The sequence below is a fragment of the Venturia canescens genome, chromosome 8 (assembly GCF_019457755.1).
Source record: "Venturia canescens isolate UGA chromosome 8, ASM1945775v1, whole genome shotgun sequence".
Taxonomy (NCBI): domain Eukaryota; kingdom Metazoa; phylum Arthropoda; class Insecta; order Hymenoptera; family Ichneumonidae; genus Venturia; species Venturia canescens.
The window spans coordinates 16,735,979-16,756,792 of NC_057428.1; the positions used below are offsets into that span (position 1 = coordinate 16,735,979).

General features: G+C 37.3%; 4 protein-coding genes across 5 annotated transcripts; 2 read left to right on the forward strand and 2 right to left on the reverse strand.

Moving 5' to 3' along the window:
* The first annotated feature begins 11,010 nt into the window (after positions 1-11,010).
* On the forward strand, positions 11,011-15,518 carry LOC122414664 (uncharacterized). Its single transcript, XM_043426163.1, has 4 exons — positions 11,011-11,132; positions 11,918-12,726; positions 13,232-13,413; positions 14,346-15,518. The coding sequence occupies exons 1-4, from the start codon at positions 11,055-11,057 to the stop codon at positions 14,870-14,872; spliced, it is 1,596 nt and encodes a 531-aa protein (XP_043282098.1). The 5' UTR covers positions 11,011-11,054; the 3' UTR covers positions 14,873-15,518.
* Positions 15,519-15,595: 77 nt separating this feature from the next.
* LOC122414665 (coiled-coil domain-containing protein 80-like) lies at positions 15,596-18,553 on the reverse strand. 2 transcript variants are annotated; one of them, XM_043426165.1, is made up of 5 exons: positions 17,783-18,553; positions 17,511-17,692; positions 17,095-17,404; positions 16,042-16,236; positions 15,596-15,971 (listed from the first exon to the last, which is right to left on the reverse strand). In XM_043426165.1, exons 3-5 carry the CDS (start codon positions 17,156-17,158, stop codon positions 15,625-15,627), a joined length of 606 nt encoding a protein of 201 aa, XP_043282100.1. In that variant the 5' UTR covers positions 17,159-17,404; positions 17,511-17,692; positions 17,783-18,553; the 3' UTR covers positions 15,596-15,624. The 2 variants fall into 2 exon arrangements, with proteins under 2 accessions (XP_043282100.1, XP_043282099.1); XM_043426164.1 differs by having other exon boundaries at positions 17,511-17,697.
* On the forward strand, positions 17,515-18,697 carry LOC122415250 (IQ domain-containing protein K-like). Its single transcript, XM_043427234.1, has 2 exons — positions 17,515-18,008; positions 18,553-18,697. The coding sequence occupies exons 1-2, from the start codon at positions 17,515-17,517 to the stop codon at positions 18,695-18,697; spliced, it is 639 nt and encodes a 212-aa protein (XP_043283169.1).
* Positions 18,698-19,170: 473 nt separating this feature from the next.
* Positions 19,171-20,564, reverse strand: mRpS34 (mitochondrial ribosomal protein S34). Its single transcript, XM_043426166.1, has 2 exons — positions 20,257-20,564; positions 19,171-19,620 (listed from the first exon to the last, which is right to left on the reverse strand). Exons 1-2 carry the CDS (start codon positions 20,428-20,430, stop codon positions 19,234-19,236), a joined length of 561 nt encoding a protein of 186 aa, XP_043282101.1. The 5' UTR covers positions 20,431-20,564; the 3' UTR covers positions 19,171-19,233.
* Positions 20,565-20,814: the final 250 nt, after the last annotated feature.

The following is a 20,814-nucleotide window of genomic DNA, read 5'->3' on the forward strand; positions in this document are numbered from 1 at the left end:
AAAAATGAAGAGAGGACTTGTCTTTTCGTTGGGAAGCCGCTGCAGGGCAAAGTTGACCCACGAAGAGGAACTTTAACGGCAAAAACGTCACGATTCCAGCAAAAATAGCTCTTCCTGTTACTCGGAAGATTCCTCATTGTTATTACGTTAGCTGTTACTCTCTTGACCACTCGGTTACCTCTGCTTTCGTCCTCTTGCGCTCTTTTTATATTTCATAATGATTGATAAAGCTGGCTTTTATACGTACTCTGCTCTCCTTCTCTATTCTTCTTCATCCTCGACTGCGTTGGGCTTAATGTCACATACGGAGTACGCACAACTCGGATAGTTGGTCAGTGGTATAACGGATTTGAAAGCATAGAATTTCGCCTTTATTATTCTCCATTTTTAACTTTATTTTTTCTTTTACTCTGCCTTGACTCTCTCGGACCTTTGAGCCGGGAAGGGAGAAAGGAGGGTACACGTTTTCCCACAGTCAACACGCGCGGCATTTACGGTCCAGAGGACGCTCGGTTCTCCGCTCCGGAAGCGTGTCCATATTTCTATATATATTTAGATTTTCATGTAAAATACATTCGAAATGTATACAGATGCGTATTTAAAAATTCAGAAGCGAAACACCGGGCAATTGTAACACCGTACGTTTATGTATAACAGGTTAACGAGTTAAGCAGTTACCAGCTTTTGATATATATCCGTGCCTACCTGTACAAGCAAAAAACAACTGTGCATCTGCTTACCAATTCTAGGCCAATGCTGTTTTTATACACTCATTTTTAAATCATTTAAAATCTCGCTGCTTCCTAATTATTCGTGAGTTGTTTCGAATCATTTTCTCTTTACGATCTCAATCCGTCGCTTTCCGAGGCCCTTTCTTCATCCTCAATTCCTTCTGGCCCGAGTTTTCTGAGGAATTGGGAATTCAGGGCTGGACCAGTGGTCGTGTGATTTTCGCTGTGTATACACGTGAATTCATTATAAACTTTTATTATTACGTATCCAGTGGTGAACTACTTTTCTTTTAAGGCAGGTGGACGAATATTCGCTATTTGAGATTGCGGGGTGATATTTATTGCAGGCAAAAATGAATATGGACCGGATAGATTTGCAAAATTTGGAGGCTGTCACCGTGTAGTTTAGCGGCACATTACTTATCGAATATCGACTTTTCTTTGAGATTGTTCACTCGGGCACATTAAAGTCGTACACACGCGAAAAGTTGCTGAATTTTTTCATTAGCTATATACAAGATTTCGCAAAAAACACCGATCCTTGTTTTTCGTGGATATTCAAGAATACAACATAGGTCTGAAGTTTTTTAACCTTAACGTCGAAAATCGGCTGAAATATTGAAAAATATCTAATGAGAAATCATTCGGATTACACGACAAATGGATCGGCAACGTTTGACAACGCTGCATTCAAAATATGTTCACACACGTGACGGCAGTTCGACCTTTTGCTCATATTTTGTCGTTCGTTTGCTTCGCCACGTTTTTTTTGTCGGTTTTAACAAAACGAACATTTTTATCCCGGTAAACTTTTTTATCCTTCATTTCTTTATTTTTTTCCACTGCAATACTACTTTGGACAGGAAACTCACTCCATCAGCTATAAAACTTGCAAACAAAACTGACAGCGTGACATCAACAGCTGTTGCGCCACGCTAGTCAAAACGAACTCTTCAAACATTTTTTTGACAATAAAATTGTTTAAAAACGATGGTTCTCTATCGATTATATTTCTAAAATAATAAAATTATTATTTTAAAGTAAGCTTCGTCTTTTGAAATCTTCGATAAATATGCTTGGTGCTTGCCGAACGAATAACAAAAATCTTTCTGTCCATTTTTCAACGGAGCAGTCATTCTCGTTTTTTCGAGATTTCGAAAACGGCTTCCAAGTTCGTAGATAAGCTTTTCTGAATTTCTCCAATAAGAACAAGCGAAATATGAAAAAAATTATTTGATGTGTCAAAGTGAGCTTAGCATTCGTGATCCAGCACGCATTGACTTTGAATCACGTTGGATGACATTATGCAGAGGTTCTATTGTACAAAATGTGCAATATTTATCATAAATAGAACCTCAAAGCTGTGTTCGAGAATACTCTTCCGGGGACGATTCATATTTCCTCGTCGGAGTCGTGGATTACTGTAAATGTCGATGACTGGGCAGCTTCGAATATATTTGTCACGGGTGTTCGCCTCGACACGATCGAAGAACGTGTATACATGTATTCAGCGGAGAATCGAACACTCGCGTTCTTCGGCTACGTGAACACACGTTCAAATATAAAGAAAGGAATGAGATTACCCTGCCGTTATTTCCTCTTTATCTTTGCAGTCCCCCGCGCCCCTCCCTCCCTCCCTCTTCGAAACCCCTTAAAGAAGTGTGCGCAATGTAATAAAATACTGATATTTTCGTTTCGAGAGTACGTGAATGTGACTTCGTTATTATAGAGCAATTCTACTATTTTGACAACTATGGAATTCTGCTTTTTTTGGACTCTACTCCAAAATAAATGCTCTTATCAACACTCGAGCGCTCTCTGCTATCTTCAATCTTAATCATCCCATCGTTGTGTTTGCTCCCAGTTTTATATAAAGAATCTATGAATTATTATTTAAATGTGTCTAGCCATGGGGTGAGGCATGTTTCAAAAAATCAGGATTTTGGAATGATTGTATTCGAAAATACGATCAACCAGTGTCGTAAAACTACAGAGTCGTAAATCTTTTGGAGAGTATCCACGATAAGTGAAGATCTTCGTAATGATAAAAGAATGAAAAATCACTGTGCAGTAGAAATATTGTACACCGAAGACTGGAGTTGATTCAATAATTCTAACTAAAAAATTCGTGTTCGCAATGTCGAATTTGGCGAGTTTTTTCGGTGTCGTTTTCTTCGTAGTTATCACGACGAAATTATTTTTCGACTTTTAAAGTGCCTGAAAAGTACAGCTAAAAGGAATAAAATGGTTTTTAAATGTTAAAACAAGCACATTCTCATTTTCATGGTTTGCATTAATTATAAAATTGTTTCTAATGGTTCCCTCGTACAATCGTAATCTTACATTTCATGTCAGAGCTTATTCGATGTACAAACAGTTGCACGCAATCAATGACTTAATTTATTTAAATTGCTTTGCGCTTAGCGCGCGCCTGAGCTGGTCGTAGATAAAAAAATGTTCGATAAATATTAGCACTGCAAAATAAAGTAATGCGTTGCACAGGAAAAGTAAACGACCTGGAATTTCGAAGTGCTTCGTTCGATGAGGTCGTTGAGAGTTTTTTGCCGGGATTGTCGCTTCCAAAAGTTTATGCTTTCTGTACAGAAACATCGCATTGTTTTTTATGGGATTTCGATCACTTTTTTCGAACAAACTTTTATGACGTTCGTTGAATTTCTTCATTATTTTTTTTTCCAATCCGGCTGTTTTTGTCATTCCGGTACAAAATTTATTCATCGGAGATTTATTGTCGCGATATTTAAATAATTTCTCATGATCCTCCTAAATATCGAATTTTGTAAGCACTTTTTTTCTCTGATCCTTCGTTATTTGGAAAATTGAATTAAAATCTCGCTATTTTTATGTCACAGTGTCTTGACATCTTCGATTATGGAATCGCCACTCAGCAATTAATTTCGCATTAGTGTACGGAATTTGGTGCCTCACTGAACTCTCAATTCTGCGCTATTTTTTTCCAGCGTTCTTCATTCTTTTCCATTCAACATTGAATCATTATTATTTTGTGATATAGCGGTGCCTTTTTTCCAACGTACTTTATTCCGGGCACTCAATCGTAACAATGGCGACAGTGAATTTAGAGTGACGAGTCAAGAAATACCGAGAAGTCGCATGATGATTATGAATTTTTCGTGTATCCGGAATACGTCACGTTCTTTTTTTCATGAAAATGAGAAATTTTGACGAATGTCGCTTTTGTAGAATCGATGATATTTTCGTATTGCGCGGTTGCGTCATTCGAATTCATTGTTATTTAATAACGTCAATAGAATTTGACGAGCGTACTTTCCCACCTCACGAAGTTCTATTAGACCTTACGGCGATCTCTCGAATTCTAAAATACTTGGTACGATCCAGACAACTGCTCGGTTGAAAGAGAAAACATCCAGACGCTTTTCGAGGCCGTTTCTCGACATTGAAAATCCAGACAATTACTTATATTACATCAAAATGTTTATATTCTCAATCGAACTCATTTTCGCGCCTCTTAATTCAACAGCAATGTCGCTTTCGCTCTTCCAATAGCACCAACATTCAATTCGAAGAGCGAAGACTTCGAAGACTCAATTCAAATAATACTGAAACGTTGTTTTATGAGTTAAAACTTGTTGGATTCGACTGATTTTAAATGCAGTAGCAAGAGCGGACTATGATTACCAATCCTGAGGGTGTACTGTCATTAATGACTGTTAGCATTACTAAAAATATGATAAAACCTTAATTTCCGCGGAAAAAATGTTATTTCAAATAAAGTGAGAGGGGGAACGGACAGACAAGTGTGGCCAGTGTTGAAAAAGTTTGTATATTTTAAATGCAGAATTGAATTTCAATATTTCACCGAATTTTCGAATTTCCATTGAAACTTTAAGTTTTCTTAAAACAAGTACGAACCAAATGAAAAAAGTTTATGTCTCGAAGTTTTTACATCCGTCGACTAGTTCAAGGAATATCCGAAAATTGAAAAATGTTAATTCCTGAAAGTAGTGAGATGAGAATCGAAAAATTGGCTCTGTCGAGGAAAATCGCTTGATTGAAAACGCTCGAGGCCATTCTTCGTATAAAGTAGTAGGACTACGTAAAACTCGTTTTCGTTTTTCCGGAGCAAGCTTTTCGTCAAAGCAAGCCGGAAATGGGCGACTCCCTCAGGGCGTGTCTGCGCAGCGTGGAGAAGCATTCTTCGCTCGTTCCCTTGTGCATTTCTTGTCGTTACATCGTTCACTTGAGTAATCAGTCTCTGTGATACAATTTCGAGGAGATCCACGCGAATCCGAGGAACGATTATATCCGCGTCTCTTCTTATTCACCCTTTTCTTCCATCGGATCGTACCGGCGGCGGAATTCTTCTTAAACCTCGAAGAAAATTCTTCGAGCGAGGTGGATTGCGACTCGAAGCGTGCGCTATGCGTCGAGAGAGCGCGCTGCACGAGCAATTTTTCATTTACGTATGGGGCGTTTTCTGTTCAACGGTGAAATTTCAGTGGAAAAGAAATTCGTTTGTCACCAAAACAGGCCGACGAGCCCCTCCGGATTTGCCATTTCCAGTGAGCTTTTGCCACATTTTATGAAAAGCGAATTTCATTATTGCACATTTCGTTTAGCCACGAAACAGCAATTCACTATTTCCCGAATATTTTTTAAAAGCCGTGTTCTTCCGGATTTCTGCTGTTCCGGCTAACCTAGTTATGGAAGTACGACCATTAAAAAAAATTGAGTGAAAATAAAGGAGACTTCGTAGTTAAGGTAGTGACGATTTTGTCCGAAAAACTGTGCACTTCGAGCGATTGGAGTTACAAGATCGTAGCCAGAACGTTTTTACGTTTCGAGCGACGAAAATAACGCCGTTTCATTCCCAAGCACCAGACTCGTATAGCCATGCATGCGTACTGGAAGTATAATGAACACGAGAGCGCGCGAGCCAGCCAAGAGATAAACGATATAATTGTCCGTTATATAGCGAAATGCGAGCGTACTTCTCGCACTCGCCGACTTTTTTCTCCTCCTCCTCGATCTTTTTTTATTCCCATAAGCCCCGCTTTTGTCACGGGCCATGGCCACGGTTAACAACTTTTCCTAGTCTTATGCACTCCCATTATAGATACAAACCATGATATATACAGTTGGATGTTGACCGTATACGAACGAAACCGACGCGCGAGCAAATGCGTCTCTTCTTTTTCCATTTTCTCTCATCAGTCTCCCTTCCTCTCGGCTCTCCCGTTTGCCTCTTTTTTACAAGAGCGTCTCGTCTTTTTTCAACTTCCTTCGAACCTCGTACTCATTCATTCATCTCGTTTGTATCGTTCTTTCCGACACCACGGACTCTCGCCCTCGTTAGCAGAGCCATAAATTAGCCACTTTATCCAGCCCTCCTCAAAACATCGGATCATTAACGATCGTATTTTTTTCATGACGTCACGTTGCTATGTTTCAACCATACGAGGCTGCGGAATAAAATATTTTGCTAATACATTTTTTCTCATTCTGGAGCACACGATCTTGGCCGAATCCCATGCAGCTTTTACTTTGGCATGAATCGAAAAATCAAATGATATTTTAAACAAAAACTAGCGCAAAATTGACACCAACTATCCTTTCTAAAATCTTTGGTCATGTAGAGGAATTGCATGAATTAAATTAATCGATGATGCTCTTTTTTGTTTTTAATTTAGTTTTTAATTTCATTTTTATTTATAAGTGTTTTTTTATTATTATTAATAATTGTTATTATATTATTTATTACGAATCATTATTATATAATTAATGATAATTAATATTATTCATTAAATTAATGAAATTTAATTTTAAGAATAGAGACTGACATAAGATTTCTCCGTACCAAGTAATTCAAAAAAATGCTTTTCTTCGACAATTTTTATCGTGTAAAAAAATGTGATAAAATAATTATTTTCGCAGGAGAGTTATTGAGCATTTTTTTATAAACTGTACGATAAAAGTTACGATTGAAAAATACTTCAAAATGGTGACACCAGAGCCATCCCCGCAAATCTCTTCGAATTCGAGGCGCTCTGCGGCACGCGTGGTGTAACCGGTGCGTAATTGTTGATCCGGAATGATAGTAAAAAAAAACACTTAGTCTAGACACTCGTAGCTGTAGTGAAGTACGCAGGCGAGTTTGAAAATATTAATTTTAGTATTATTGCCGAGGGTTTTGACGAAGAGGTTCAATTTTTGACAGAAAATTGGGGTCATTGTTTGTTGATAAAATGTGTTGAAATAAACTTGTCGAATATTCCGTACGTATTTCACTTTGAGGTTTTGAAAAATCGTGTTTCGAAGCCCTTCAATGAAATTTTTCTGTTCAGGTATAAACCTTCTTGCCTCAAATTCGAGAAGTTACGAAGATTCTTTTAGCCAGCAGTAGAGACAAAATTATTTTTGGAACATTTTACAATTTTACAATTAGCACGTGCATGCATGCTTTTGTTTGTCGATCGTTTTGTTCGATGACGCGGCGAGCGAATTGATGTGCGGGAATAGTCCGAGGAAGCTCATCGAGGAAGCTGCGTGCGAAATTGGGGAACTTTGGTCGTGCGGTAAACACACGATTCGGCGTCGTCAGCCGACACTTTCGCATATGTAATTTTCCGCCACGACGGATTCGGCAAAGCGGAAAATTCAACTTCTCCAAGAGCCCTAGTGAGAAAAAACGAACAAAAAATTGAGATCACTTCCAACGCACCGAAAGTGGAATCTTGCTTTAATTTAAATATTTTTTACAAAGCCTATTCCGTCTGGAGGAAAAAATTCCCCTTGTCATGTCCAAATTTTCATGATTTTTTAATATTTAATCGAAGTACTTTTAATCTTTGTTTATTTATAAATAAAAATTAAACATTATTGAAATTTAATTTTAGATAATACAATATTTTCAATTTACCGTTTAAAAATTTTTTATCTATCGAGATTTATTTTAAAATAAATTAATATTTTTAATTTTTTATTAAAAAATCAATATTTTTATATTTATGTTTGAAGAATGCAAAATTTTTAAAATTTTACTAGTAGAAAAAAAAACAATATTTTAATAGTTAATTAAAATATTTCAAATCTTTTTATATTTATAATTAAAAATTAAAAATTTTTCTCATTTTTTTGTATTTCAAATGAGACTGTTGATTTAAGCGGAAATCGCACTAGGATTAAGCGTGAATTGCTTCATTTTCACTCGCAAAATTTACTCACCCGAATGACATTTAAACTTAATCTTTATTTTACGAGTTCAACGATTGGTGAAAGGATCTCTCATCAATCCGAGCGTTCACCCGACTAAAGTGGTGCAGTTCCCACATTTCAGTAATGTCTCTCATCCGGACAGTGCGCCCATGAAATTTCTTAACCTCTTTATTCTCCCATTTTAACCGCTCCAGGGGTTTTCTGCTCCAATGTTTTAGATCTTTTTCCTGTGTTTTACTTAATTTTATCAATTTCCTGAATACGAGAAAATGAGTATTTCACAAATTGTGATCAATAACGATGACACTCGTTATCTTTCGATTGAATTATCATTTGTTCACTACCAAATTATATGAAACGCCATTTTTTATGTTTTTCGTCCGAAAAGATTTTTCAAATCACCGAAAAAAAAAAACAAGTGTAATTGGTTTTCATAAAATTGACTAGTCAATAATTAATTATTTATTTATTCACGAGCTTGATGGATTCGAATAAATCTCGAAAGCCGTTATCATAAAATTGGAATAAAATGAATTTATAATCGCACCATATTTATGAGTTTAAGTAACGTCGATGGTTTATCCAGGCCAAGGAATACTCTCGGACGAGAAATCAGCGAGAAGAAATTTCGCCTCTTCCTTTCGTACTCACATTCGTCTTTTAATCCTTCCGCATATGACGGCGGCGGATCACGATTTTTTTTCCATTTCTTCTTCTTTTCCTCGAGCAAAGTAAGAGCTTTGCTTCGTACACTTATCGTGATCGGTTCGGTGAGTGAAGTGGCCTAAATTTAAATCGCACAAACTTGCAGATGTACGAGTATATTGTCGTGTCTGAATGTTTCTTAAATGTTAAAGCGTCGTCAGGGAATAAACGAGCATGATATAAAATGGAGGGTTATCCCCTGTAGCAAAAAAAAATTAATCAAAATTCATAATAATAACAACATAAATAATAATGATCGCCGGCTTACCGGCTCTCGTTATTTTGTATCGCATATTCATGAATTGTTTCGAGACGCTTCCCACTCTTCTCACACCGTGGGGGCTTCGTCTTTCGGTGCGTGATCGTCAACGAACCTCTGCGAATCGATGACCCAAAACAAATCATTTGTCTATTCCGTCACCGATCAAAAACTCAGTTTTCCCCCTTTATTAAAACGCTTCTAAAAACGTGTGAAAAGTTCGACAACGAATTTTATCTCGTCACTGACCACGACTCGAGGTTCCCCAATTAGAAAATTTTCTAAATTCTATCCGGCAGGTGACTTTTTTGGCGAAATTTCGGAATACATCCGCGAGTATGCAAGAACAATTCTGCAGTACATAAATAAGGTTCACGGGCAATTAGACGCGTTAATTCAAAAATCGCTTCGAGTCATTACGTTGATCGGTTCAGCGCGTGCCAACCAGAATCCATCGCAGGATACGTGTCCGGATGAGGCGTTGTAGAAGAAAGAAAAAAAAAAAAAAAAAAAAAATGCGGATTAATAAGCGCGGACACGGGTGAAGCGTTTTCGCTAATAAAGCACACCTTACGTGCACTTTATCGACTCATATTTTTCCGAGAAACCCAAAGAAATGTATTCACAATGCCGAACATCGATGCCGCGTTTTGAGAAGGTTGAAAATCAGCCGTTTTTATTGATAATTATATACTAACGAGGCTCCTTTGAGATCGTGAATTATATTATTCCGGCAAAGCGTGATTTTTTTAAAGATCGTTATGAAATATCCGATCCTCGGCATCCGTGAAATATTCTGCAAGCCTTTTGTGGCTGTAAGTAACAGCTGTTTATGAGCTGCGAGATCGTCCAGCCATGTCTCACTTCCTAGACTTGAGCAAGGGAAATAAAAGACGTGGCGTGGCCACAAAGACGTGTCTTATCACAGCACGATATGGGAAGGGTGTGAAAAAGGCTGTACGCTTGGAAAATTTGATGGAAAAAAGTGGCAAGAAAAAAAATCGCATCGCAGCGTCAGAAAAGTTGGCGAGTGTACGGTTTTTTCTTCCCAACACAACAACAAGAAAAGCCTTCCCGTTAGATTCAGCGCAGAGCCTTAACGCGATGCATCAAATTATGGGTATTAGCTAAGTCCGACCGCTCGTAACAGCACTTTGATAAATGATGTCATTTATTGAACTATGATTCAAGGCGCGAGCGCCGCGTCCAAGAACCAGGAAGAAATTCGTAGCAAATGTTTCTTCGAACGGTCGTTTTCCTGCAATGTTTTGTTTCTTAATATTTATTTCTAAGCGCGGTGTGTCTCGAGAACGACGATAAGTCAGCGAAACTGCAACGAACATTGAAATCGTTGAAGTTCTCTTTTCGTCGGTTCAATCATTTTAGCTGAGCTAGTGTAATTGTGCCTGGAATTTGTGAGACTCGGTCGCCTCCGCATTGACGAAATAAACGCGACAAGAAACGTTCCTGTCAGTGGGTCAACGTCATTGTCAACGTGCACTGACCGACCCTGGTCAAGTGGAGTTTAAAAAAACGTGATCTTTGTCCGGGCGCTCTCCACTGCCACGGAAACCCTTTGACCCGAATTTTACGAATTGGATCCAGCCGGGAGTTCGATACAAGAGATTTATGTATGCGTATGGTACAGTTTCTTCGGCGCGTCTTTCCACCTTGCCGATTATTCGCTCTTCAACCTTATCTTTGGCCTGGGACGCGCTAATGGCCATGGTAATCGACGTTTCGAGCAAGCGAGATACAAGCGAGCTGATTCATGAAAGAAAAAAGGAAGCAATATCGAGGATACGAGGCGATGTTTTATGCTAAGTACCCGATCGTCGCCCAAATCACGAAACGTTGGTACTTAATAATGAACACGCTCGCGATGTCATCAGCTCGTCTCTTCAATGGCGTTTTCTTTGCTTTTTTTATTCTTTCGATCTTCAACAATAAGGTGAGAAACCTCGTCGGTTGGTCGTGTTTATCCCTTCTACGTAGCGCGATTCTTTTTTTTTTCTTTGCAACAAAATAACGACAATAACGAGGTCTGGTGCGGATCCTTTAAAAGCCGAACTCTTGAGCCGCTGGCGTTTCAGTCGAGCCTCGTAAATCGTCGTGTAATTCATTTTTTGGGACACGACTCACAAAGCATGGGGCCGATCAATGTGCCTCGGTTTATTATTCTCGATACATTGTCAAAACGGAATCCTCTTGATTGGTGGATGCAGGTTCGCGATTATTGTGCTTTTTTATTCGACCCTTTTCTCCAATTAAAGTCCTTCGATTGTTTCGCGTGAAATATATTCGACAGTAATATAATAATTGGGAAACTGTGGAATTTTAAGGTGGCTCGAACATTAAACCATTTGCTTAAGAAAGTCTTTAAATTTACACAGAATTTAAATGGCTTGTCGACCGACGCGCACATCAAATTTTAAAGGGTTTGTCTCATTGGTTATTGAGATAAGCGTGCTTAAGCACGAAGAAAAATACACAGGGTTATAGCCACATAACGAATGAAAGCTTCTTACGAAGTTTACGAAAAACGTACGCAATAACTGTCTCTTTATTAACACTTTTTTTTATTCATTTTCCTTTGTGTTTTCCCTTCGCCCTCTCTAAAACGATTTTTAACATAAAAACTGTACTATTTTAGCCAGGGACGAATAAAATTTCGGGTTCAGTGAGTGATGAATTTATTTAATGGCTAGTAATTTCATTCGTCAAATAATCAGTTGGAAAAATTTATCTACAATTTTGAATAAATGACTCCGACATTAATTTAGAGTGTTAATATATTTGATTGGGGAGTAAAAATCGATCGAATTTGTACACCCGTAAAATACGATCCCTCGGGCATGATCCGCGTTAAGCAAAAGTATACGAGTAGAAATTCCATTTGTCCCAACAGTTTTGACCGCGTTTTGGATTCACTTTATTCGTAGTTGCTCTTGTAATTTATCGTTTCGAATAACGCTTTCGATATTCATGGTGTCGAATTTTAACAATTCAGGTAACGCTCGTTTCTCTGACGACTCTATTCGTCTCTGTGAAACTCGATGGAATAACAGCAACGGGTTACGACTCCTTCGGAACTTCGAACAAGCCTGACGCGGTGCTGATCAATTTTTCGCCTCGAGTGAATTCTTCGAAAACTCCGAGGCATTTGTACCTTCCGAACGGAGACGATCAGCATCCGTTTGTTCCGGAAGTAATCGACAATCGCGTGAGATTAACGAACAGTGGATTCCGGCCTTTCGTACCGTCGACTTCTTCCTTCGCCGTAAACGCCTCACCGGATGCTCCGCTACGAACTCATCCGTCGGCACCGACCGAAAGCCCCTTCCGAAACAATTTCTTCCGTCCTAATACATCGCCGAGAAGTTCTACCTCCAGTTTCGCCGGATTCACCGGAATATCAGGAGTCTCGCAGATCGATCCCGTGCCCAAAGAATTCAGCGATTTCTATGTCCAGGTGAACTCGATGTCGTGCCTGAACAGCGGTGATGATCTTTTCTTCCGAGTTTCAATGAGACCCCCTCGAGTCACCGAGCGACCGATTATCGACGGAGTTGTCGCTGACGCCTGTCGCATCGAGAGAATCAACGACGAATACAGGATCAACTTTGGACATGAGTTATTCTGGGCTTGCGGCGTTCACGAGTGCTCCAACGATCGCGAACGTTATTACTGCTTGAACGTCCGTTTTCCGGCCATTTCCGGCCTCAGGCTTAAAGAAGATCATAAAGTCACTTTGAGATGCAAGACTCAGGATAAAACCGCCTCGCACATGAAACAGGTCAACGTTAAAACTCTGGATACGTGAGTTATTGAAAACAGTTTTATTAGCTGATGAAACTTTTTTTAAGGGCTTTCGTATTTTTTATGTGGAGACTTGGAAAGCCTCATTTCTCGGTCTTCCTTTTTTTTTGGAAAGTGCTTTGAATTGAACAACTTCCAAAATTCAAGACGCACGAACCCATTTGAATAAAAAGAACTAACGATTCCACGCTTGAGAATCGCTCAATTTTTAAGTCAGTGATTTCGACGTTTGATCAACAATCGACACCACTCAGACCTGGAATATCTTAAACTCATATTATCTACACGAAAAAATAAGCCTCCATTTTAATAATTCACTTCATGTTTGTTTTGCTCATTTGTGAAAAAGTCACATGATCAAATTTTCCATTGCTCGACTTCTGTACCTTCTCGCAGACCTCATTTACCATTTTTTTTTTTTTTTTTTTTAATTACCATTAATAATGAAATGGAGTAATCGAAATAAGTAACAATTTTTCCTGAGTGGAATTAACTTTATACGTAGATCAGGCAGAAACACGCCGAAGGTAGAAACGGGTGGTTACAAAAATGTTTTCGAGACGGAAGTTGGCCTCTACCGGAAGACGTTCGGCTCGGGTCATTTGTTCGATGCTAAAATACAACCGGGAGGAACCGTTATTCTCGGAGAGGAAGTTTTGTTGCGAGCTTTGGTGAGAGAAGGGGACGGTATGTAAATTTTATGTTTTCCTTCTAAGTTTAATTACTTCCTGAAGTCCAATCGAAATTAGGATTCCATGACGCGTAATTAATTCTTATTGTCATAATGATTTTGTGCCACGCACTTGGTATCGGGAGAACCGCAAGATTTCCTGGAACATTCGATCATTTACGTACAGTGATATTTTTTTTCACGCGAATTTTATTACTATTATTTTTGACGCGGATATGATGAAATTAAAAAATAGATTTGAGATGTATTTTCGATATCTTGTTTACGATTTCCGATGTAAATTCAAACTGATAGGTCAAAAAATTGCTAGACATTAAGCAAAAACAACACTTCGTAAATTCGGATTTACTCTGAACGTCCGAGGTGATTCCGGACCGCTCTTGGGGTAAATCTAGATTGCATTAGAAATTACAACACATATCGCAAATAAATTCTCGACTCGTCTTTTCGCTCGTGCAACTTTGAGAGTCCGCATTTCTCACTCGATTCACATAACCCAGTCTTCGGATGGTGGATCTTCATATTTTTCAAAACAAAAATAACTTTTTTGTTTTCACATCGTCCACTGCTTCATTTATCCACTCAATATCATAAGTTGGGGCTTTCTTTCAGTGTTTGCGAGGTATCTGAAATTTGAAGAAAAAAAAACAATTGGTTAGGAAATAGAAAAATCAATCGGAGCCGAACGTCCGGAATTCCCCCAAAAATAACGAATGGTTAAAAAACAGTGGGAAAAGCTAAAGTCTGAAGCGTGTTTATGATACTCGTATAGAACTGGACATTGAATTTATTTTCTCAATAACATTGAAACCGTTCATCCTGTAGTTTCATCCACTCATTTTACAGGCAAAAATTACATCAAAATCTATCAAAATGTACGAAGTAAAAACAATAATATAATTGAATAAAGATTAATGTTAATTGACAGGCTGGCGGTACTCTAGGATCAGTGACGTCACGGTACATTACGTCGAAAAGGCGAGTCGTACGAAAATAATGAACAGTCTATGGATATTGGATGCCAACGGGTGCTTAAATCCCCAAGTAAAGGAGATTTGCTCGAGAGAACAGTACCGAGTCTCACCGTTGGAGACTTATCTCATGTTCGAAGCTTTTATGTTCGACAACATGAAAGCTACCGATGAGATGGTGATGAATGTCCGAATAACCGGTTGCCTGGACGGTGCAGATTGCGCTCTTCATTGCCCTGCAGGACACTCGCGAAGAGTTCGAAGCCTCGAAAATAAAGGCACCCAAAATGAAACGATCGATTGGTCAAACGATATCACATTCAGAGTTGTACTTCCCGAAGATCCGGTCGTGAAAAGCTCTCCGAAGTCGATTGACACTCATCTCGTTTTACCTTACATTTTATCCGCCATTGTCCTAATCACTATAATCGCCTTGTTAGCCACTATCAAAATCTTCAAGCGCCAAAGGGTCAACAAAATTTAAGACCTTCATTTTTACATCTCCTTTGTACATATATCGGTTACGTGACGATTTTGTTTTCACGACATTTTCAAAGGCACTTGGACGGTCGAAAATTCATCATGTTTGCGAAAATAAATATGAACAAGTTTTTTGTTTTCGTATCGCAGACAAATTCTCGAAAAAACGTCTCAATGGTTTTTTCCCAGAGAACTCAACTTCATTTGATGCCAGTGCTGAGGAAAAAATTTTATTTGTTGAACTAAATTCATTTTAATTGGACGAAAATATCGTGAATTTAACAATATTTTCTTTTCAGATAGCGAATGATTTAGTTGGTCATCGATCTCGATGGAATTTCGCTCGATGAACAATTTGTTTTTGCCAACAGACAAGCACATGTTTGTAGCACAAAGTGATTAATTCATGCGTAAATATCCACCCAAATTTTATCCAATTATTGTGAATATGAGCAAAATTGAATTTGTTGTTGTATTTGTTGAGACGAAAATTCTTTCCTCGATAAATAATTATTCGACAAAACGAACTTTATTTAAGCTCTGAATAATTTCGTTTTTACGAAAAAAGTAAATTATGACGAATGCTTAATTTTTACAGAATTTCAATGTATAAAGAGAGAATTATTGCAATAAAAATTGACGTTGCAGTACAAAATGAGACTACTGTATTCTATAAATTTAAAACTGATATCGACCATAATTCCGGGGTGCTGTTCAAAGAAATAAAAAATCTTCAAAGAGTCGTTTATTTTAAAATTATATGCTCCAACCATCCATTTCGCAGCAAAGTTTAAGACCAATAGCGAAAAGAGCAGCGGATGCAATTGTGCTTGTGACGAACGAATCTTTCCATAATTGGTTGATAAAACATGCGTAACTACAATTGCATAAATCTTCGAAATAACATAAGCCCTTGTTGATAATATACTCATCAAATGTTTCTTGTCGCTTTTTATTTTTTATTTTCGTCGTGGGTTGGCCAATTCCGCGACAATTTCGGTCGCAATTGGCAGTTTCATTTTTCCTCGAATCTTCGCCTTTTCGTTTACGTCGATTTTTCGATGGTCCCTGAGCCTCGCGATCCCTCTTTTTTACAACTTTTTCTACAGCAACAGAATTTTTACTCCATTAAAATTGAATTCAATGCGCTGACGTTTATTTTTTCAAATTTACCTTCCTTTTTCCTTCTCGTCGACTCATTCCGCTTTGTAGGTGGCCTTTTATTTAATTGTTCTCGTTTTTTATTTGGTTGATCCAACGAATAATGGCTGCTACTCTCACTTCCTCTCCTTCTCACTCCCGATGGCCCAGCCACTCCTTCAATTCCTTCGTACGATCCTGATTCGCTGTCATCCGATGTTTCTTCAGCTAGAAATATAAAGATCATGGGGCAAATATCGTAAAATAAAGAAACAAGAAAAATTTTGCTATAAGTGTCTGTTATTATTTACCTCAAGAGAGATATAATTGAAATGCTTATTAAATAGCGTGAAATTTTCAGGAAGTTTTGTGTTCTAATGATAACACTAATTTTTCTAATTCCTTGAGCTGTTTTGTTGCAAATTTAATCTTCATAATTTCTTCGGTTTTTTCCCAACAGAAGTGTTCGATTTATACTTTATACTATTCAATTAATAGATTGCCAAAGATTAATATTCTCAGACGAAAACGAGAAGTTTTTTGTCGTAGTGTGCATAAGTTTGGTCATTATTCAAATTTTCCACACATTTTTCGAGTCGTTCGTAACAAACTTCTGAACAATTGTGTACATCACTTATTTTTGCAACAACGTCATGGGCTAATGGAAAAATCAATTATAAAAATAATGGTGTTCAAAAAACAATTTTTGAAATACCGTTTTAAATCTTATTAGACTGATAATACGATTTGCGTATATTACATGTAACTCTACATTCCGTCTGACGATTCGGCCTCCACTCTTGTGAAAATATTCATAACAAAGTTGTTAATAATTTCTAGGGTGTAAGTTTTTCTTTTTTTTTTAAGTAATTACGTTGCTATTCCGAAAAAATTGTTATTGTCATTTGAATAAAAATGCGAAGTGTGGTTTGATTTTTATGACGAAGATTTATCTTCGAATTTTTAGAGATCAACGAGTTGTGGTTAAAACCGTAAGTCAATTGACTCTGCGAGGGAGCTAGAAAAGCAGTTGGAAAAAAATTTCAATTTGGTTCAGAAGAGGAAACAAGACTTCGATTTACGTACCTTCACGAGCTTTTCGCAGCTGTTCTCTGACTCGAGGACAAAGCTTGTAGCACTCATGTTGCATTTGGGCATCCTCTTAATTGAAACTCCAAGAAATTTCTCCAAAATATGTTATCTTTTATATATTTCCATAAATTAAAAAAATCTCAACCACGACTTTTGATTATCCCACACATTGTACGCTAAATTTGAAGTTCGAAATCACTGATCTCGTTTCGCAGCTCTTACCTCGTCCGATTTCGAGGGGTATGTTAGTACTTGACGTTTACTTTGACACCTCTGCCGCGTGAATTTTACCAATTTGCGTGCGCTGTGAAAAAACAAAAACAAAATTGATCAAATAGCATTTTCGAGACAAACATTTGTTGGTTAAAAAATTTGGTAATAATACGACGATAAGAATAAAAAAAGAATACTTGAATGGCAAAAAGTGTATCTCCTCGAAACACGAGTCGATCGAAGACTCTCGATGAGGAATCGACATGCGTCTGTGACGTCGAATCAGTCAGCAGGAGTGAAACAGGAAACGAATCTCGAGAGTCGGACGACGAATCAGAAAAATCACATAATAATAGGAATAAAAAATCCTTGTGGCAGACTATTCTGGAAGAGTCGAAAGAATCAGCACGTTTTTATGAAAAATGGCTAGACGAACGGAATACTAACTCTTCGAAAAATGTCAACTCACCTGCGAATTATCTCGACAGAGAAATATTTCCAATTTTATTAACAGCGCTGGAAAAAATGTTAAACGAGGCTCGGAATTTGGGTGTCCTTCGAGTGCAAAAATCTCATTTTAACGGCTTAGATTATCTGGCTGAATATCTTTGGAACAGCAATCCGAAACGATCAACTAAAACGAAGTGGCTGGACGTTTATGAAATTCCGCAATTCAAACTTTTGATGAAATTGCAGCAAGTTCATTTTTACTTTAAAGATTTTTTCTAAAAGATTAGGGTCGTGGTATCGCATTTTACATTCACTTTTTTTTGTTATTCATTCAGAGTACATTTCCAGGACACTCTTGAATGATTACTCGCGAAATTTTAAAAGGACCTACCGTCTATGGTTCTAGGTATTTTGTGTAAAAGATTTCTCAATTCGTAAGCTTTGGAGTGACTAAAAAATTGAGTTGTTTTCTTATCATAATAAATGTTCGTGTCAATGTTTCACGGGAAAGCAAAGTTTCGATTCTCTCTTAAAAAATATCTTACAACATTAAGATTTTCATGTAATATTAGGATGAAAATATTTCGAAGTTGCTGGAGTTTGCTCCAAAAATTTCGATACAAACGACAACTATAAAAATATATTTTCAGTCAACACCTAAATCTTGAGTTGTCAAAGAAAAATCAATCGAATAAATACCACGGATTTCAATAAAAAATCATTAAAAATAATTAGTATGCAACACAAAAAATCCTCTTTCAATATGACATGAGAACTGTTCGTTTACAGCCCTCGACCTATATTTCCGAAATCTTGGCTCTGGCCAACTGATGAAGCTGCGACTCGAATACAGCGTTATGTTCGTGGTTGGCTTGTTCGAAAGCGAGAAGACGTGCAAGAAATGCGTCAGTTTTGGAAAGTACGTAATTTCTAATCTCTTCTTCAAAAGGAATAGCCGGATTTTGACGTAATATTGTTTCCAGTTGATAAAACAGGACAAAGAGAGTATCGATCTCCCTCGGGATTCTGCACCATCCAAAGAACTGAACATTTGCGAGCGGTATAAACTTCTGGCAAAAAAACGTGAAAAACCATATTGATTACATGTAGATCGTAATTACAAAATAGAAGAGAATTGAGAAAACAATTCACTTTTTCGATCACTCATAATTTGTCGTCAATAATAAGTTAATGACTCTAAACAATATTTCATGAAAAAAAAAGAATTTTCTCGTATGAAAAAAAAATCGATTGAAATATGTAATTTGGGCAATTGCTTTTATCAGGTTCAAATAATTATTTTTAGGAAATCATTTATCCTGATCAGATATAACAAATGAGAAAGTTTTAATGCCGATAGTTCTAATATTCAGTGGAAGATATAATGATGTTAATGATTCTATTCGATTACTTTCATCTACATATTTTATTAAAAACAACTGTACAGCTTTAAGAAAAGATAAACGAAATTCATATGGGTTTACAATTGGCATAGAGGCTTGGAGTGGCTGGTTCGCCAAGACCTATAGTAAACTTTTTGGTTGGAGTTTCTCCCTCTTTTGCAAGCCGATAAGTTTTGTTACCAGAAGTATTGAGCCACACAGGTAATTCTGGCTCTTTTGTTATTCCCTTCGCTTTTAATCTTCTGGACAGTATTTCTCTGAGCAACGGTGGAAATTGCATTGTTTGTGACACTATAATTTTTTCCGGTTTCTCCAATGGTTTGTATTTGTACTCTTGATCTTTGGGTATGAGCTGGTAATCTGCTTTGTAACTGGTTGAGTCAATTTGGACAAGTTTCTCATACTTGAGTCCTCGAAATACCCTTTCCGTCAGAACCATTACTTTACGAGGGTCCTGGAATATTTTTTGTTGATTAGTCATAATCATTTTTCAAAATCTTCAGGTCTTGATATTTTTTCAAATCTAGCATTCAAATTTATCGGCATGTTTTTTTTCACCAATAGTTGGCAGACTTTGATCCTCATATCACATGCATACTGAATAAGATTTCTTTATACGTTCGACAACTCAAAATGCGTTCGGGGGCTTTTTATTATTTTCTCATGAATAAAAGTTTAATGTTTGACTTTGCATTCATTCACTAATTAACAATTTCAGATCTCTATTTTATAGTATGTATACCTTGAAGGTGATCGAAAACAAATCGAAAACAATTCTTTGCTTATGAATTTCAGTTTGATATTTAAAAGAATGAATCATTTGAAAATTGACAGCTGCTGATATAGTTTGATAGATCTGAATGCTACAGAAAATATTTCTGATATATATTCAACAGTTACAGCACATATCATTGTTCAAATGGATCAAATTGTTTTGAGATATCACCGTACGCCACTCATGATAGTTCACGTATGAAGGATCTGTTTTGTTTATTTCCGTTTTATTCTCAAGAACTATGAAACAATTGAAAAGTCACTCGCCTTATAATCTTTTTTGGAAATTTATTTAACTTTTAATCAAAATACTTACTTCGTTAGGCATTGCAGCCACTTTGAGTACTTTGAAGTACGAGGGCTCGGGATAACGTTGAAACATGTGTCTTATAATAATTCTCCCAACACCAAAGTTCTTCAAATTACCAAGAATTTCCCACAGGGTTTTACCCTTAAAAGTGGTCCTACGACCGATCAATTTAATCGGCATTTTTTAGCTTATTGAAAAAACCGGTTGAGCTATTTGCCGTTCTAGGCGGACAACGGCTGAATTATAGGTTAGGTTTTCCAAAGGTTATGTTCGAGGCACAAAATCACAAAATACAGACCATACAGACTGTCTCTCCCCCATCTTTTTCACAGAAGTGTAAGCGAAAGCAGAGCCGCCCGTAAACTCTGGGCGAAATATGCTTTTATTTGGAATTTGAAATTCAATTCAGCCACTATACGATTTTTCGAAAGTCAACAAGATATCAAGAGACCCGGTACGGTTCGATGTAAATACACAATTTATCAATTCTACATAGATTAAAGCTGAAGGGGAAAAAACATTTTTTACTGGCTCTTAGCATTTTGTCTTTTTTAGGTATCGATG

Coding starts and splice junctions, on each gene's coding strand:
- LOC122414664 (XM_043426163.1), top strand. CDS start 11,055: ATGGGGCCGATCAATGTGCCTCGGTTTATTATTCTCGATACATTGTCA. Junction 11,133..11,917: donor CTCTTGATTGGTGGATGCAG/GTTCGCGATTAT, acceptor TTAACAATTCAG/GTAACGCTCGTTTCTCTGAC. Junction 13,414..14,345: donor TTTGGTGAGAGAAGGGGACG/GTATGTAAATTT, acceptor GTTAATTGACAG/GCTGGCGGTACTCTAGGATC.
- mRpS34 (XM_043426166.1), bottom strand. CDS start 20,430: ATGCCGATTAAATTGATCGGTCGTAGGACCACTTTTAAGGGTAAAACC. Junction 19,621..20,256: donor TGGCTGCAATGCCTAACGAA/GTAAGTATTTTG, acceptor AAAATATTCCAG/GACCCTCGTAAAGTAATGGT.
- LOC122414665 (XM_043426165.1), bottom strand. CDS start 17,158: ATGCAACATGAGTGCTACAAGCTTTGTCCTCGAGTCAGAGAACAGCTG. Junction 16,237..17,094: donor GCTGCGAAAAGCTCGTGAAG/GTACGTAAATCG, acceptor TTATATTTCTAG/CTGAAGAAACATCGGATGAC. Junction 15,972..16,041: donor GACGAGAAGGAAAAAGGAAG/GTAAATTTGAAA, acceptor CTGTTGCTGTAG/AAAAAGTTGTAAAAAAGAGG.
- LOC122415250 (XM_043427234.1), top strand. CDS start 17,515: ATGGCAAAAAGTGTATCTCCTCGAAACACGAGTCGATCGAAGACTCTC. Junction 18,009..18,552: donor AAACTTTTGATGAAATTGCA/GCAAGTTCATTT, acceptor GTTCGTTTACAG/CCCTCGACCTATATTTCCGA.